The sequence below is a fragment of the Scyliorhinus torazame genome, chromosome 17, assembly GCF_047496885.1.
Source record: "Scyliorhinus torazame isolate Kashiwa2021f chromosome 17, sScyTor2.1, whole genome shotgun sequence".
Lineage (NCBI taxonomy): Eukaryota > Metazoa > Chordata > Chondrichthyes > Carcharhiniformes > Scyliorhinidae > Scyliorhinus > Scyliorhinus torazame.
Genome location: NC_092723.1, coordinates 27,223,770 through 27,240,729, shown reverse-complemented (window position 1 = coordinate 27,240,729; position 16,960 = coordinate 27,223,770). Strand labels below are relative to the sequence as shown.

General features: G+C 43.1%; 1 protein-coding gene across 1 annotated transcript in view; it reads right to left on the bottom strand.

Annotated features, from left to right (window-relative positions):
* Positions 1 to 1,406: 1,406 nt before the first annotated feature.
* Positions 1,407 to 16,960, bottom strand: part of LOC140393797 (voltage-gated potassium channel KCNC1-like) — an 80,132-nt gene continuing 64,578 nt past the window's right edge. Inside the window, exon 4 of the mRNA XM_072480242.1 lies at positions 1,407 to 2,433. Within this exon, the coding sequence (XP_072336343.1) occupies positions 2,372 to 2,433 (62 nt within the window). The 3' untranslated portion in view covers positions 1,407 to 2,371. The remainder of the gene's footprint in view (positions 2,434 to 16,960) is intronic.

Below are 16,960 nucleotides of genomic sequence, written 5' to 3'. Positions count from 1 at the left end.
CCTTGCAATGAGGAAATCTATCATTCCTGGAGAGATGACATCCGTTCATCTCTCAGCAAAGCCTCCACATGGAGGTGAGAGGCAGTACCTTATTGAATAGTGGTCAAGTGGAGTAAGCACAGGGAAACAGCTGACCGGCAATCCTCCACAGCCTTCATATTTGCACAACCTTTACCTTTAAAAAAAAATTAATTAATTATATCTCCGTTTCCGACAGTTGCTTGCCATTCAGTGATAAAGACGTGACCCTCATACTAGTCAATCACAGCCCTGAGATGTTGTCGGGAGTGCCATTGCACCCATTTCAGCTTTGACATTCAATGTGAAGGAGTTAAAGGCAAAGTTTGACGAACTTGATCGAGGTCTCTGTTGAATTAGCCGAAAGTTTGAGTTGTGTCGTATGTTTGATGTGGAATTCCAAAGGGTGTTTAATAAAGTACCGCAGACAAAACTTGTTGTAGTCAATGGAACAGGAGCAGTAGGAGACCAGTGTCACAGGACTGTATTTCAGACTGGGCGCAGGTATATGGTGATGTTCGCCCAGGGACGAGACCACTGCTCTTTCTGAAATATATCAATGGCCACAACCTAAATACACAGGGCAGAATTTCAAAGTTTGCAGCTGCCACAAAATTGGAAAAGTGGTTGGGGAAAAAAAGGGACAGGAACACATTTCAGGATGGCAGAGAAAGTTATATGTAGGCAGACACGTGACAGATGAAATTTATTGCAGAGAAGGATGAAATTATACATTTTGGAAGGTAGAATGAGGCGACGCAACATAAACTAAATGGTACAATTTGAAAGGGGAATAATAATAATCTTTATTAGTGTCACAAGTAGGCTTACATTAACACTGCAATGAAGTTACTGCGAAAAGCCCCTAGTCACCACATTCCGGCGCCTGTTCGGGTACACTGAGGGAGAATTCAGAATGCCCAAATTATCTAACAGCACATCTCTTGGGACTTGTGGGAGGAAATCGGAGCACCCGGAGGAAACCCACGCAGACAAGGGGAGAACATGCTCCTCACAGATAGGCGGGAATCAAACCTGGGACTCTGGCGCTGTGAGGCAACAGTGCTAACCACTGTGCTACCGTGCCGCCCTGTAGGGCTGCTGATACACAAACCTCTGAAGGAGGTAGGTCACGTTGCACTGTATTGCCTGAAAGGGCACGAGAAGCAGATTCAGTAGCAAGTTTCAAAAGGCCATTGGATAAATATTTGAAAAATAACATTTGGCACGGTTGTGGGGAAAGAACAGGACAGTCGGGTTAATTGGACAGATCTTTTCATAAAAGCCAGCCCAGATATGATGGGTTGAATGTCCTCCACCTGCGCTCTCTCGATCCTTGCTTGTGGGTGTTTACAGCCAGCTCCATTTTGAGACATAAAACAGTAGTGTTAACTCGAAAAGGAATAACTCTTTATTTCCACACAAATATGCTTGAACAATTTCATGCTTAACAACATACAAACAAGTGTTATTGCCAGAGACACAGAACATGGAACACTACAGCACATGGAGCAGGCACAGAAACGTAACCATCAAACTTACCCACGTCACAGTTCCCCACTGACGCCCATTCTGGTTTAGAATATCAAGAATATTCTGGAAATACACAACTGATCAGTCAGGCTAATGTTTCAGGTGCAGGCTGTGGTTCTCTGTTGCTCTCTTTACTCCGACGGCGCTGTTTAAATCCAGTATTTTTTTGTATTTATTTCAGGTTTACTGCTCGTTCTTGCTGGGTTATTGATTTCACTGCAAACTGGCAAGAATTAAATTCATGTCACGAAACAGGGGCCTGACTTAGTTCAGTGCGGAGAAGCGACTTGCAACACGAGAGGACATTGTTTACTTCAAAGAACTTTTGATATTTTAACTTTGTTGCTAGGATACAACTCAAACATACCAGTCTTCACAATAAAGCACTTATGGAGATAAAATTCACACACCTCCCTTCTAATTCAACAATAGACAGTAATAGACAAGTATAAAATGTTCAACAATAATGATAAAATAAAGGTCGTTAATCTATTGCTGGAATTCCAAGATCTTTGCACATTATGATCGAGAATGTTAACAAATGCCTATAGTTTATGTATAGAAATGTCTTTATATATATATATATATTTATTTTCTTCATTTTACATATTTTACAGAACCACCATGCACTCATGCTTTTACAGGATTATATAGATATATTACAACACATTTAATTATTATGAGTGTCCAATAATTCTGAGTTCCTGATCTTCAACCCAGATTGAGGCAGCCTGGAACCATCCATTGCTTCCCTCCAGGACAGGACTTTGGATAAAGCATGGAAGCTCGACCTTTTCCCTCTGACCTCTGCTGTTTGCCATTATGAGAGGGTGATCACTTCTGCTTGAGTGTAATTAACTTTGAGCACATCTTTGCAGTTCTCTGTGGGCCAAGAATAAAACAGCAGAAAATACAACAAAGATAAAAAGAGAGAGAACTCCCCAACCAGGCTTGGCATGGTGGATCATTTGACAGGACAAGGCAAGTCTGAAATAATAATAGCTTATTGTCACAAGTAGGCTTCAATGACGTTACTGCGAAAAGCCCCAGTCGCCACATTCCGGCACCTGTTCAGGAGGCCGGTACGGGAATTGAACCAACGCTGCTGGCATTGTTCTGCATTACAAGCCAGCTGTCTTAACCCACTGTGCTAAACCAGCCCCTGTATGCATGTGTAGGATTTAGTGAGTAAGTGTAAGAGAGAGAGTGTGAGAGAAAGACGGCATGAAAGAAAGAGCATGTGTGAGTGTCGGTGTGAGTGTGTTTGAGATTGTCCGTGTGTGTGTTTGTACGTATGTGAGGATGAGTGTTTGTGAGAGCGTGAATGTGTGTGAGAGAATGTGTGGGGGTTGGTGTAGTTATGAGTGAGTGTATGGATGTGGACGCGTGTGAGTGAGTGCATATGGATGTGAGTGGGTGTGAGTGTTTGTGCATGCATGTGTGTGAGTAGATGCGTGTGTGTGTGGGAGTGAGTGTGTGTGAGAGAGGGAGTGTGAACGTATGGGTGTTGTGTGTGTGGGTGTGAGAATGTGTGTGCGTGTCTGTTAGTGCGTGTGTGAGTGAATATGTGTGTATGAGTAGGTGTGTGATTGAGAGTGTGTGGGTATGAGCGTGTGTGAGTGTGACTGTGTGTGTGATTGTGTGTGAATATGTGTGCATGCAAGCATATGAGAGCGTGTGTGAGTATAATGGTGAATGCAAATGTGAGTGTGTGTGTGAGAGTGAATGTATGTGTGCGTTAGAGAGAGAACGTGAATGAATGAGTGTGTGTCAGTCTACGTGTGGTTCAGTAGCTGTGTCTGTGTGTGAATACGTATGTGTGTGGGTGAGAGTGTGCGTCTGTATGAAAGTGTGTGTGTGTGTTTGAGTAGTTGTGTGTGTGTGTTTGAGTATGTTTGTGAGTAGGTGTGTGTGAGTGAGTGTGGGTGTGAGTGTGAGTTTGTGCGTGTGTGGCATGTGTTTAAATGTAAGTGTGTGAGTGTGTGTGTGCACACAAGTATGAGTGTGTGTGAATATAATGGTGAATGTGAGTGTGTGTGTGAGAGAGAGAGTGTAAATGTGAGTGTCTGTATTTAAGTAACTGCGTGTATGTGTGAGTGAGTGTGTGCATGAGCATGTGTGTGAGTGAGTGCGAGCATGTGTGTGGGTATATGCTTGAGTAGCAGTGTGTGTGAGTCTGAATATGTGTGTGAGATAGAGTGTGAATGTATGAGTGTGTGTATGAGTAAATGCGTGAATGTATGTGTAGGTGTGTGTATATATGTGTGCGTGTGTGAGAGAGATAGTAAGTATATATATGAGTGTGCCTGTAACTGTGTGTGTGTAAGTGGGTACATGTGAAGATGTTTGCATGAGTGTGTGAGTCTGAGTGTGTGTGAGAGAGACTGACTCTGTATGAGTGTGTGAGAGAAGGTATACGTGTGCCTGTGTGAATATGAATATGTGGCTGTGTGTTTCTGTGTGTCAGGGTGAATGCGTGTTTGAGTGAGTGTGTGTGTAAATGTGTGTGTGCAGAGATAAGTGTGTGTAAGTCAGTGTGCATAAGTGAGGGTGCCTGAGAGTGAGTGAGTGTACATGTATGAGTGAGTGTGATTGTGAATGTGTATGAGTGAGGTGTGTGTGATTTGTGTGTGAGTTAGTTTGTGTGGATGAGTGTGCATGTGAGTGCAATTGTGAGTGTTTGTGTGTGTGAGATTCTGAGTGTATATGAGTGCGTGTGAGCAGGAATGTGTGTGTGAGTGTGTGTCGGTCTGAGTGTGTATGAATATGTGTTTGCATGTTTGAGTTTGGGTGTGATTATGTGTGTGTGAGGGTTAGTGTTTGTATGAGTGAGTGTGTGTGTATGTGTGCGTGAGGGTTAGTGTTTTTTTGAGTGTGTGTGTGTGTATGTGTGCGTGAAGGTTAGTGTTCCGTGTTTGCGTGGATTTCGCCCCCACAACCAAAAGATGTGCCGGATAGGTGGACTGAACACTCTAAATTGCCCCTTAATTGCAAAAAAATGAATTGGGTACACTAAAAAAAATTGACGGTTACTGTTTATGTGAGTGAGTTTGTGTGTGAGCATGTGTGCATGTGGGTTAGTGTTTGTATGAGTGAGTGTGTGTGAGTATGTGTGCGTGAAGATTAATGTTTGTATGAGTGAGTGTGTGTGAGTATGTGTGCGGAGGGTTAGTGATTATATGAGTGAGTGTGTGTGTGAGTATGTGTGCGTAGGGTAAGTGTTTGTATGAGTGAGTGTGTTTGGGTTTGTGTGTGTGAGGGTTAGTGTTTGTATGAGTGTGTGAGAAGATGTGCATGAGGGTTAGTGTTTGTATGAGTGAGCATGTGTTTCAGTATGTGTGCGGAACATTAGTGATTGTATGAGTGAGTGTGTGTGTGAGTATGTGTGAGAAGGGGGAGTGTTTGTATGAGTGAGTGTGTTTGAGTTTGTGTGAGTGAGGGTTAGTGACTGTATGAGTGAGTGTGTGTGTGTGAGTATGTGTGCGTGAGGGTTAGTGTTTGTATGAGTGAGTGTGTGTGTGAGTATGTGTGCGTGAGGGTTAGTGTTTGTATGAGTGAGTATGTGTTTCGGTATGTATGCAGAACATTAGTGATTATATGAGTGAGTGTGTGTCTGAGTTTGTGCGTGAGGGTTAGTGTTTGTATGAGTGAGTGTGTGTGAGTATGTGTGCGTGAAGATTAATGTTTGTATGAGTGAGTGTGTGTGAGTATGTGTGCGGAGGGTTAGTGATTATATGAGTGAGTGTGTGTGTGAGTATGTGTGCGTAGGGTAAGTGTTTGTATGAGTGAGTGTGTTTGGGTTTGTGTGTGTGAGGGTTAGTGTTTGTATGAGTGTGTGAGAAGATGTGCATGAGGGTTAGTGTTTGTATGAGTGAGTATGTGTTTCAGTATGTGTGCGGAACATTAGTGATTGTATGAGTGAGTGTGTGTGTGAGTATGTGTGAGGAGGGGGAGTGTTTGTATGAGTGAGTGTGTTTGAGTTTGTGTGAGTATGGGTTAGTGACTGTATGAGTGAGTGTGTGTGTGTGAGTATGTGTGCGTGAAGGTTAGTGTTTGTATGAGTGAGTGTGTGTGTGAGTATGTGTGCGTGAGGGTTAGTGTTTGTATGAGTGAGTATGTGTTTCGGTATGTGTGCAGAACATTAGTGATTATATGAGTGAGTGTGTGTCTGAGTTTGTGCGTGAGGGTTAGTGTTTGTATGCGTGAGTGCATGTGAGTATGTGTGCGAAGGGTTAGTGTTTGTATGAGTGATTGTGTGTGAGTATGTGTGCGTAAAGCTTAGTGTTTTATTATGAGTCAGTGTGTGTGTGAGTATGTGTGCAAGAGGGTTAGTGTATGCATGAATGAGTACGTGTGTGAGTATGTGTGCAGATTATTAGTGTTTGAATGCGTGAGTGTGTGTGTGAGTATGTGTGCGTGAAGGTTAGTGTTTGTATGAGTGAGTGTGCGTGTGAGTGTGTGTGCATGAGGGTTAGTGTTTATATGAGTGTGAGTGTGCATATGTGTGCGTGAGGGTTAGTGTTTATATGAGTGTGAGTGTGTGAGAGTATGTGTGCGGACAGTTAGTGTTTGTATGAGTGAGTGTGTGTGTGAGTATGTGTGCGTGAAGCTTAGTGTTTTATTATGAGTCAGTGTGTGTGTGAGTATGTGTGCAAGAGGGTTAGTGTGTGCATGAATGAGCGTGTGTGTGAGTATGTGTGCGGACAGTTAGTGTTTGTATGAGTGAGTGTGTGTGTGAGTACATGTGCGTGAGGGTTAATATTTGTATGAGTGAGTGTGTGTGTGAGTGTGTGTGCGTGAGGGTTAGTGTTTGTATGAGTGAGTGTGTGTGTGAGTGTGTGTGCGTGAGGGTTAGTGTTTGTATGAGTGAGCGTGTGTGTGAGTATGTGTGCATGAGGGTTAGTATTTGTATGAGTGAGTGTGTGTGTGAGTGTTTGTGCATGAGGGTTAGTGTTTGTATGAGTGTGAGTGTGTGTGCGTGAGGGTTAGTGTTTATATGAGTGTGAGTGTGTGAGAGTATGTGTGCGGACAGTTAGTGTTTGTATGAGTGAGTGTGAGTGTGAGTATGTGTGCATGAGGGTTAGTGGTTATATGAGTGTGTGTGTGAGTATGTGTGCGTGTAGTTTAGTGTTTGAATGAGTGAATGTGTGTGTGAGTATGTGTGTGTGAAGGTTAGTATTTGTATGAGTGAGTGAGTGTGTGTAAGTATCTGGGCATGAGGGTTAGTGTTTGTATGAGTGAGTGTGTGTGTTAGTATCTGTGCATGAGGGTTAGTGTTTGTATGAGTGAGTGTGTGTGAGAGTATGTGTGTGTGAAGGCTAGTGTTTGTATGAGTGAGTGTGTGTGTGTATATGTGTGCGTGAAGGTTAGTGTTTGTATGAGTGAATGTGTGTGTGAGTACGTGTGCGGAGGGTTAGTGTTTGTATGAGTGAGCGTGTGTGTGACTATGTGTGCGTGAATCATAGTGTTTTATTATGAGTCAGTGTGTGTGAGGATGTGTGCGGAGGATTAGTGTATGTATGAGTGCGTGTTTGTGTGCGTATGTGTGCATGAGGGTTAGTGTTTATAGGAGTGTGTCTGTGTGTATGTGTGCGTGAGGGTTAGTGTTTATATGAGTGTGTGTGAGTATGTGTGCATGAGGGTTAGTGTGTTTAAGAGTGATTGTGTGTGTCAGTATGTGTGCAGAGGATTAGTGTATGTATGAGTGAGTGTGTGTGTGAGTATGTGTGCATGAGGGTTAGTGTTTGTATGAGTGAGTGTGTTTGGGTTTGTGTGTGTGAGGGTTAGTGTTTGTATGAGTGTGTGAGTATATGTGCATGAGAGTTAGTGTTTGTATGAGTGAGTATGTGTTTCAGTATGTGTGCGGAACATTAGTGATTGCAAGAGTGAGTGTGTGTGTGAGTATGTGTGCGGAGGGGGAGTGTTTGTATGAGTGAGTGTGTTTGAGTTTGTGTGTGAGGGTTAGTGTTTTTATGAGTAAGTGTATGTGTGAGGAGGTGTGCGGAGGGGTAGTGTTTGTTTGAGTGAGTGTGTTTGAGTTTGCGTGTGTGAGGGTTAGTGACTGTATGAGTGAGTGTGTGTGTGTGAGTATGTGTGCGTGAGGGTTACTGTTTGAATGAGAAAATATCTGTTTGAATATGTGTGCGGAGCATTAGTGTGTGACTGAGTGTGTGTTTCAGTTTTTGTGTGAGGGTTAGTGTCTGTATGAGAGAGTCTGTGTTTGAGTTTGTGCGTGAGGGTTAGTGTTTGCATGAATGAGTGTGTGTTTGAGTTTGTGCGTGAGGGTTAATGGTTGTATGAGTGACTGTGTGTCTGTGAATATGTGAGCGTGAGGGTTAGTGTTTGTCTGAGTGAGTGCGGGTGAGTATGTGAACGGAGGGCGAGTGTTTGTATGAATGAGTGTGTCTGTGATTATGTGTGCGGGAAGGTTGGTGTTTGTATGAGTGAGTGTGTGTGAGTATGTGTGCAGAGTGTTAATGTTTGTGTGAGTGTGTGTGTGTGAGTATGTGTGCGTGAGGGTTAGTGTTTGTATGAGTGTGTGTGTGTGGGTATGAGTCTGTGAGTTTTAGTGTTTGTCTGAGTGAGCGCATTTGCGTATGTTTGCTTGAGGGTTAGTGTTTATATGAGTGTGCATGTATGTGTGCAGAGGGTTAGTGTTTGTATGAGTGTGTGTGAGTATGTGTGAGTGAAGGTTAATGTTTATGTGAGTGAGTTTGTGTGTGAGTATGAGTCCGTGAGTGTTACTGTTTGTATGAGAAAATATGTGTGTGGTGCATTAGTGTGTGACTGAGTGTGTGTTTCAGTTTGTGTGTGAGGGTTAGTATTTGTATGAGAGAGTGTGTGTTTGAGTTTGTGTGTGGGGATTAGTGTTTGCATGAGAGAGTGTGTGTTTGAGTTTGTGTGTGAGGGTTAGTGTTTGTATGAGTGAGTGTGTGTTTGAGTTTGTGTGTGTCAGGGTTAGTGTTTGTATGAGTGAGTATGTGTTTGAGTATGTGTGCGGAGCATTAGTGTTTGTATGACTGAGTGTGTCTTTGAGTTTATGTGTGAGGGTTAGTGTTTGTATGAGTGAGTGTGTGTTTGAATTTATGTGTGAGGGTTAGTGTTTGTATGAGTGAGGGTGTGTTTCAATTTGTGTGTGAGGGTTAGTGTTTGTATGAGGGAATGTGTGTGATATGTGTGCATGTGGGTTAGTGTTTGTATATGTGAATGTGTGTTTGAATTTGTGTGTGAGGGTTAGTGTTTGTATGAGTGAGGGTGAGTTTGAATTTGTGTGTGAGGGTTAGTGTTAATATGAGCGAGTATGTGTTTGAGTATGTGTGCGGAGCATTAGTGTTTGTATGAGTGAGTGTGTCTTTGAGATTGTGTGTGAGGGTTAGTGTTTGTATGAGTGAGTGTGCGTTTGATTTTGTGTGTGAGGTTTAGTGTTTGAATGAGTGAATGTGTGTAAGTATGTGTGCGTGAGGGTTAGTGTTTGTATGAGTGACTGTGTGTGTATGTGTGTGTGAGGGTTAGTGTTTATATGAGTGTGTGTGTGTGTGAGTGTGTGTTGAGGTTAGTGTTTGTATGAGTGAGTGTGTGTGAGTATGTGTGCAAGGGTTAGTGTATGTATGAGCGAGTGTGTGTAAGTATGTGTGCGTTAAGGTTAGTGTTTGTCTGAGTGAGTGTGTGTGTGAGTATGTGTGCGTGAGGGTTAGTGCTTATAGGAGTATGTGAGTGAGTATGTGTGTGGAGGGTTAGTGTTTGTGAGTGTGAGTGTGTGAGAGTATGTGTGCGGGGGTTTAATGTTTGTCTGAGTGATTGTGTGTGTGAGTATGTGTGCGTGCAGGTTAGTGTTAATGTGAGTGAGTTTGTGTGTGAGTATGAGTCCGTGAGTGTGACTGTTTGTATGAGAAAATATGTGTTTGAATATGTGTGCGGTGCATTAGTGTGTGACTGAGTGTGTGTTTCAGTTTGTGTGTGAGGGCTAATGTCTGTATGGGGGAGTCTGTGTTTGAGTTTGTGCGTGAGGGTTAGTGTTTGCATGAATGAGTGTGTGTGTGAGTATGTGAGCGTGAGGATTAATGTTGTATGAGTGAGTTTGTGTGTGAGTATTTGTGCGGGAAGGTTAGTGTTTGTATCAATGAGTGTGTGTCTGAAGGTTAGTGTTTGTATGAGAGAGTGTTTGCGTATGTGTGCGGAGGGTTAGTGTTTGTGTGAGTGATTGTGTGTATGAGTATGTGTGTGTGCAGGTTAGTGTTTATGTGAGTGAGTTTGTGTGTGAGTATATGAGGGTTGGTGTTTGTATGAGTGAGTGCGTGTGAGTATGTGTGCGGAGTGTTAGTGTTTGTATGAATGAGTGTGTGTGTGAGTGTGTGCGCGTGAGGGTTGGGTATATATGAGTGTGTGTGTGAGTATGTGTGCATGAGGGTTAGTGCTTGTATGACTGAGTGTGTGTGTGAGTATGTGTGCATGAGGGTTTGTGTTTGTATGAGTGAGTGTGTGTTTGAGTGTGTGCGTGAAGGTTAGTGTTTGTCTGAGCGAGTATGTGTGCCGATGGTTAGTGTTTGTATGAATGAGTGTGTATGTGAGTATGTGTGGGGGACGGTTAGTGTTTGTATGAGTGTGTGTGAGTATGTGTGCGGAGTGTTAATGTTTGTGTGAGTGAGTGTGTGTGTGAGTATGTGTGCGTGAAGGTTAGTGTTTGTATGGGTGAGTGTGTGTAAGTATGTGTGCGTGAGGGTAAGTGTTTGTTTGAGTGAGTGTGTGTTTGAGTTTGTGCGTGAGTGTTAGTGTTTGCATGAGTGAGTGTGTATTTGAGTTTGTGTGTGAGGGTTAGTGTTTGTATGAGTGTGTGTGTGTGTGTGTATGTGTGCGTGAAGGTTAGTGTTTATGTGAGTGAGTTTGTGTGTGAGTATGTGTGCATGACGGTTAGTGTTTGTATGACTGAGTGTGTGTGAGTATGAGTCTGTGAGTTTTAGTGTTTGTCTGAGTGAGCACATTAGCCTATGTTTGCTTGATGGTTAGTGTTTATATGAATGTGTGTGTATGTGTGCAGAGGGTTAGTGTTTGTATGAGTGAGTGTGTGTAAGTATGTGTGCGTGAGGGTTAGTGTTTGTATGAGTGAGTGTGTATGTGTGCAGAGGGTTAGTGTTTGTATTGGTGAGTGTGTGTAAGTATGTGCGTGAGGGTTAGTGTTTGTATGAGTGAGTGTGTATGTGTGCAGAGGGTTAGTGTTTGTATGAGTGAGTGTGTGTGAGTATGTGTGCAGAGGGTTAGTGTTTGTACGACTGAGTGTGTGTAAGTATGTGTGCGTGAGGGTTAGTGTTTGTATGAGTGAGTGTGTGTTTGAGTTTGTGCGTGAGGGTTAGTGTTTGCATGAGTGAGTGTGTGTGTGCGAATATGTGAGCATGAGGGTTAGTGTTTGTATGAGTGAGTTTGTGAGTATTTGTGCATGACGGTTAGTGTTTGTATGAATGAGTGTGTGTGTGAGTATGTGTGCGGGAAGGTTAGTGTTTGTATGAGTGAGTGTGTGTGAGTATGTGTGCGTGCTGGTTAGTGTTTATATGATTGAGTTTTGTGTGAGTATGTGTGCATGAGGGTTCGTGTTTGTATGAGTGAGTGTGTGTGAGTATGTGTGCGGAGGGTTAGTGTTTATACTGGTGAGTGTGTGTGTGAGTGTGTGTCCGTGAGGGTAAGTGTTTGTATGAGTGAATATGTGTTTGAGTATGTGTGCGGAGCATTAGTGTTTGTGTGAGTGAGTGTGTGTGTTTGAGTTTGTGTGTGAAGGGTAGTGTTTGTATGAGTGAGTATGTGTGTGTGAGTATATGAGGGTTGGTGTTTGTATGAGTGAGTGCGTGTGAGTATGTGTGCGGAGTGTTAGTGTTTGTATGAATGAGTGTGTGTGTGAGTGTGTGCGCGTGAGGGTTGGGTTGATACAAGTGTGTGTGTGGCAGTATGTGTGCATGAGAGTTAGAGTTTGTATGACTGAGTGTGTGTGAGGATATGTGCATGAGGGTTTGTGTTTTAATGAGTGTGTGTGTGTGAGTAGGAGTCTGTGAGTTTTAGTGTTTGTCTATGTGAGCGCGTTTGCGTATGTGTGTGTGAGGGTTAGTGTTTGTATGAGAGATTGTGTGCTTGAGATTGTCTGTAAGGAGTTTGAAGAAGTGAGTGTGTGTGTGAGTATGTGTGCGTGAGGGTTAGTATTTGTATGAGAGATTGTGTGTTTGAGATTGTGTGTAAGGGTTAGTGTTTGAAGGAGTGAGTGTGTGTGTGAGTATGCGTGCGTGAGGGTTAGTGTTTGTATGACTGAGTGTGTGTGTGACTATATGTGAATGAGGGTTAGCGTTTGCATTAGTGAGTGTGTGTGAGTATGTGTGTGTGAGGGTTATTGTTTTTATGAGTGAGTGTGTGTTTGAGTATGTGTGCGGCGCATTAGTGTTTGTATGACTGAGTGTGTGTTTGAGTTTGTGTGTGAAGGTTAGTGTTGCATGATTGAGTGTGTGTTTGAGTTTGTGTGTGAGGGTTAGTGTGTGTATGAGTATGTGTGTGAGGGTTAGTGTTTGTATGAGTGAGTGTGTGTGTGAGTATGTGTGCGGAGGGGTAGTGTTTGTATGAGTGAGTGTGTGTGAGTATGTGTGTGGAGGGTTAGTGTTTGTATGAGTGAGTGTATGTGCGAGTATGTGTGCGTCAAGGTTAGTGTTTTTATGAGTGAGTGTGTGTGTGAGTATGTGTGCGTGAGGGTTAATGTTTGAATGAGGCAATGCGTGTGAGTATGGGTGCGTGAGGGTTAGTGTTTGTATGAGTGAGTACGTGTGAGTATGTGTGTGGAGGGTTAGTGTTTGTATGAGTGAATGTGTGTGTGCGTATGTGTGCGTGAAGTTTAGTGCTTATGTGAGTGAGTGTGTGTGTGAGTATGTGTGCATGAGTGTTACTGTTTGCATGAGTGAGTGCGTGTTTGTAAGTGTGTGCATGAAGGTTAGTGTTTGTATGAGTGTGTGAGTATGTGTGCTTGAGGGTCAGTGATTTGTATGAATGAGTGTGTGTGAGTATGTGTGCGGAGGGTTAGTGTTTGTATGAGTGAGTGTGTGTGTGAGTATGTGTGTGAAGGTTAGTGTTGCATGATTGAGTGTGTGTTTGAGTTTGTGTGTGAGGGTTAGTGTGTGTATGAGTATGTGTGCGGAGGGTGAGTGTTTGTATGAGCGAGGGTCTGTGTGTGCATGTGTGCGTGAGGGTTAATGTTTGTATGAGTGAGGTGTGTGAGTATGTGTGCGGAAGGTTATTATTTGTATGTGTGAGTGTGTGTGTTAGTATGTGTGTGCATGAGGGTTCGTGTTTGCATGAGTGAGTATATTTTTGAGTCTGTGAGTGGAGCACTTATATGAAAGTGTGTGTTTGAGTTTGTGTGTGAGGGACAGTTTTTGTATGAGTGAGTGTGTGTGTGAGTATGTGTGCGTCAAAGTTAGTCTTTGTATGAGTAAGCATGTGTGTGAGTATGTGAGGGTTGGTGTTTGTATGAGTGGGAGCGTGTGAGTATGTGTGCGGAGGGTTAGTGTTTGTATGAGTCAATGTGTGTGTGAATATGTGTGCATGAGGGTTAGTGTTTGCATGAGTGAGTGTGTGTGTTTGTATGTGTGTGTGTGTGAAAATGTGAGCATGAAGGTTAGTGTTTGTATGAGTGCATGTGTGTTTGAGTATGTGTGCTTTAAGGTTAGTGTTTGTATGAGTGTGTGTGTGAGTATACGTGCGTGAAGGTTAGTGTTTGTCTGAGTAAGTATGTGCTTGTGTATGTGTGCGGAGCATTAGTGTTTGTATGAGTGAGTGTGTGTTTGAGTTTGTGTGTGAGGGTTAGTGTTTGTATGAGTGAGTGTGTGTGTGAGTATGTGTGCGGAGGGGTAGTGTTTGTATGAGTGAGTGTGTGTGAGTATGTGTGTGGAGGGTTAGTGTTTGTATGAGTGAGTGTATGTGCGAGTATGTGTGCGTCAAGGTTAGTGTTTTTATGAGTGAGTGTGTGTGTGAGTATGTGTGCATGAGGGTTAATGTTTGAATGAGGCAATGCGTGTGAGTATGGGTGCGTGAGGGTTAGTGTTTGTATGAGTGAGTACGTGTGAGTATGTGTGTGGAGGGTTAGTGTTTGTATGAGTGAATGTGTGTGTGCGTATGTGTGCGTGAAGTTTAGTGCTTATGTGAGTGAGTGTGTGTGTGAGTATGTGTGCATGAGTGTTACTGTTTGCATGAGTGAGTGCGTGTTTGTAAGTGTGTGCATGAAGGTTAGTGTTTGTATGAGTGTGTGAGTATGTGTGCTTGAGGGTCAGTGATTTGTATGAGTGAGTGTGTGTGAGTATGTGTGCGGAGGGTTAGTGTTTGTATGAGTGAGTGTGTGTGTGAGTATGTGTGTGAAGGTTAGTGTTGCATGATTGAGTGTGTGTTTGAGTTTGTGTGTGAGGGTTAGTGTGTGTATGAGTATGTGTGCGGAGGGTGAGTGTTTGTATGAGCGAGGGTCTGTGTGTGCATGTGTGCGTGAGGGTTAATGTTTGTATGAGTGAGGTGTGTGAGTATGTATGTGGAAGGTTATTATTTGTATGTGTGAGTGTGTGTGTTAGTATGTGTGTGCATGAGGGTTCGTGTTTACATGAGTGAGTATATTTTTGAGTCTGTGAGTGGAGCACTTATATGAAAGTGTGTGTTTGAGTTTGTGTGTGAGGGACAGTTTTTGTATGAGTGAGTGTGTGTGTGAGTATGTGTGCGTCAAAGTTAGTCTTTGTATGAGTAAGCATGTGTGTGAGTACGTGAGGGTTAGTGTTTGTATGAATGAGTGTATGTGTGTGAGTATGTGAGGGTTGGTGTTTGTATGAGTGGGAGCGTGTGAGTATGTGTGCGGAGGGTTAGTGTTTGTATGAGTCAATGTGTGTGTGAATATGTGTGCATGAGGGTTAGTGTTTGCATGAGTGAGTGTGTGTGTTTGTATGTGTGAGTATGAAGGTTAGTGTTTGTATGAGTGCATGTGTGTTTGAGTATGTGTGCTTTAAGGTTAGTGTTTGTATGAGTGAGTGTGTGTGAGTATACGTGCGTGAAGGTTAGTGTTTGTCTGAGTAAGTATGTGTTTGTGTATGTGTGCGGAGCATTAGTGTTTGTATGAGTGAGTGTGTGTGTGAGTATGTGTGCGTGAGAGTTATATGAGTGAGCGTGTGTGTGAGTATGTGTGCGGAGGATTAGTATTTGTATGAGTGAGTTTGTATGAGTATGTGTGCGTGAGGGTTCGTGTTTGTATGAGTGAGTGTGTGTGTTTGAATACATGTCAATGAGTGTTAGTGTTTGCATGAGTGAGTGTGTATATTTGTGTGTGTGTGCATGAAGGTTAGTGTTGGTATGAGTGTGTGTGTGTGAGTATGTGTGCGGAGGGTTAGTGTTTGTATGAGTGAGTCTGTGTGTGAGTATGTGTGTGAGGGTTAGTGTTTATATGAGTGAGTGTGTGTGAGTATGTGTGCGTGAGGGTTAATGTTTGTATGAATGAGTGTGTGTGAGTATGTGTGCGTGAGGGTTAATGTTTGTATGAGTCAATGCGTCTGAGTATGTGTGCGTGAAGGTTAGTGTTTGTATGAGTGTGTTTGTGATTGAGTATGTGTGCGGAACATTAGTGTTTGTATGAATGAGTGTGTGTTTGAGTTTGTGTGTGAGGGTTAGTGTTTGTAAGAGTGAGCGTGAATGTTAGTGTTTATGTGGGTGTGTGTGAAAATGTGTGCGTGACGGTTAGTGTTTGTAGGAGTGCATGTGTGTTTGAGTATGTGTGTGTTAAGGTTAGTGTTTGTATGAGTGAGTGTGTGTGAGTATACGTGCGTGAGGGTTAGTGTTTGTATGAGTAAATATATGTTTGAGTATGTGTGCGGAGCATTAGTGTTTGTATGAGTGAGTGTGTGTTTGAGTTTGTGTGTGAGGGTTAGTGTTTGTATGAGTGAGTGTGTGTGTGAGTATGTGTGCGTGAGGGTTAATGTTTGAATGAGTCAATGCGTGTGAGTATGGGTGCATGAGGGTTAGTGTTTGTATGAGTGAGTGCGTGTGAGTATGTGTGTGGAGGGTTAGTGTTTGTATGAGTGAGTGTGTGTGTGAGTATGTGTGCGTCAAGGTTAGTCTTTTTATGAGTGAGCGGTGTGTGAGTATGTGTGCTTGAGGGTTAGTGTTTGTATGAGTGCATGTGTGTTTGAGTATGTGTGCGTTAAGGTTAGTGTTTGTCTGAGTGAGTGTGTGTGAGTATGTGTGCGTGAGGGTTAGTGTTTGGCTGAGTAAGTATGTGTTTGAGTATGTATGGGGAGCATAAGTGTTAGTATGAGTGACTGTGTGTTTGAGTTTGTGTGTGAGGGTTAGTGTTTGTATGAGTGAGTGTGTGTGATTATGTGTGCGTGAGGGTTATTGTTTGTATGAGCCATTGCGTGTGAGTGTGTGTGCGTGAGGATTAGTGTTTGTATGAGTGAGTGTGTGTGAGGATGTGTGCGTGAAGGTTAGTGTTTGTATGAGTGAGTGTGTGTGTATGTGTGCCGAGGATTAGTGTTTGTATGCGTGAGCGTGTGTGAGAGTATGTGTGCATGAAGGTTAGTGTTTGTGTGAGTATTTGTGCGTGAAGGTTAATGTTTGTAAGAGTTAATGCGTGTGAGTATGTGTGCGTGAGGGTTAGTGTTTGTATGAGTGAGTGTGTGTAAGTATGTGTGCGTGAAGGCTAGTGTTTGTGTGAGTGAGTATGTGATTGAGTATGTGTGCGGAGCATTAGTGTTTGTATGAGTGAGTGCGTGTTTGAATATGTGTGCGTGAGTGTTGGTGTTTGTATGAGTGAGTGTGTGTATGTGTGCGAAGTGTTACGGTTTGTATGAGTGAGTGCGTGTGTGTGTATGTGTGCATGAAGCTTAGTGTTTATGTATGTGTGTGTGAGTATGTGGGCATGAGGGTTAGTGTTTGCATGAGTGAGTATGTGTTTGAGTACGTGTGCGGAGCATTAGTGTTTCTATGAGTGAGCGTGTGTGTGAGTATGTGTACATGAAGGTTAGTGTTTGTATGAGTGAGTGTGTGTATGTGCTAATTGTTAGTGTTTCTATGAGTGACTGTGTGTGTGAGTATGTGTGTGTGAAGGTTAGTGTTCATGTGAGTGTGTGCGAGTATGTGTGCATGAGGATTAGTGTTTGCATAAGTGAGTGTCTGTGAGTATGTGTGCGATCGGTTAGTGTTTGTATGAGTGAGTGTGTGTGTGTGTGTGTGAGTATGTGTGCATGAGGGTTAAAGTATGTATGAGTGAGTATGTGTTTGAGTTCATGTGCGGAGCATTAGTGTTTGTATGAGTGAGTGTGAGTTCAGTCTGTGCGTGAGAATTAGTGTTTGCATGAGTGAGTGTGTGATTGGGTTTGCGTGTGAGGGTTCGTGTTTGTATGAGTGAGTGTGTGTGTGTGAG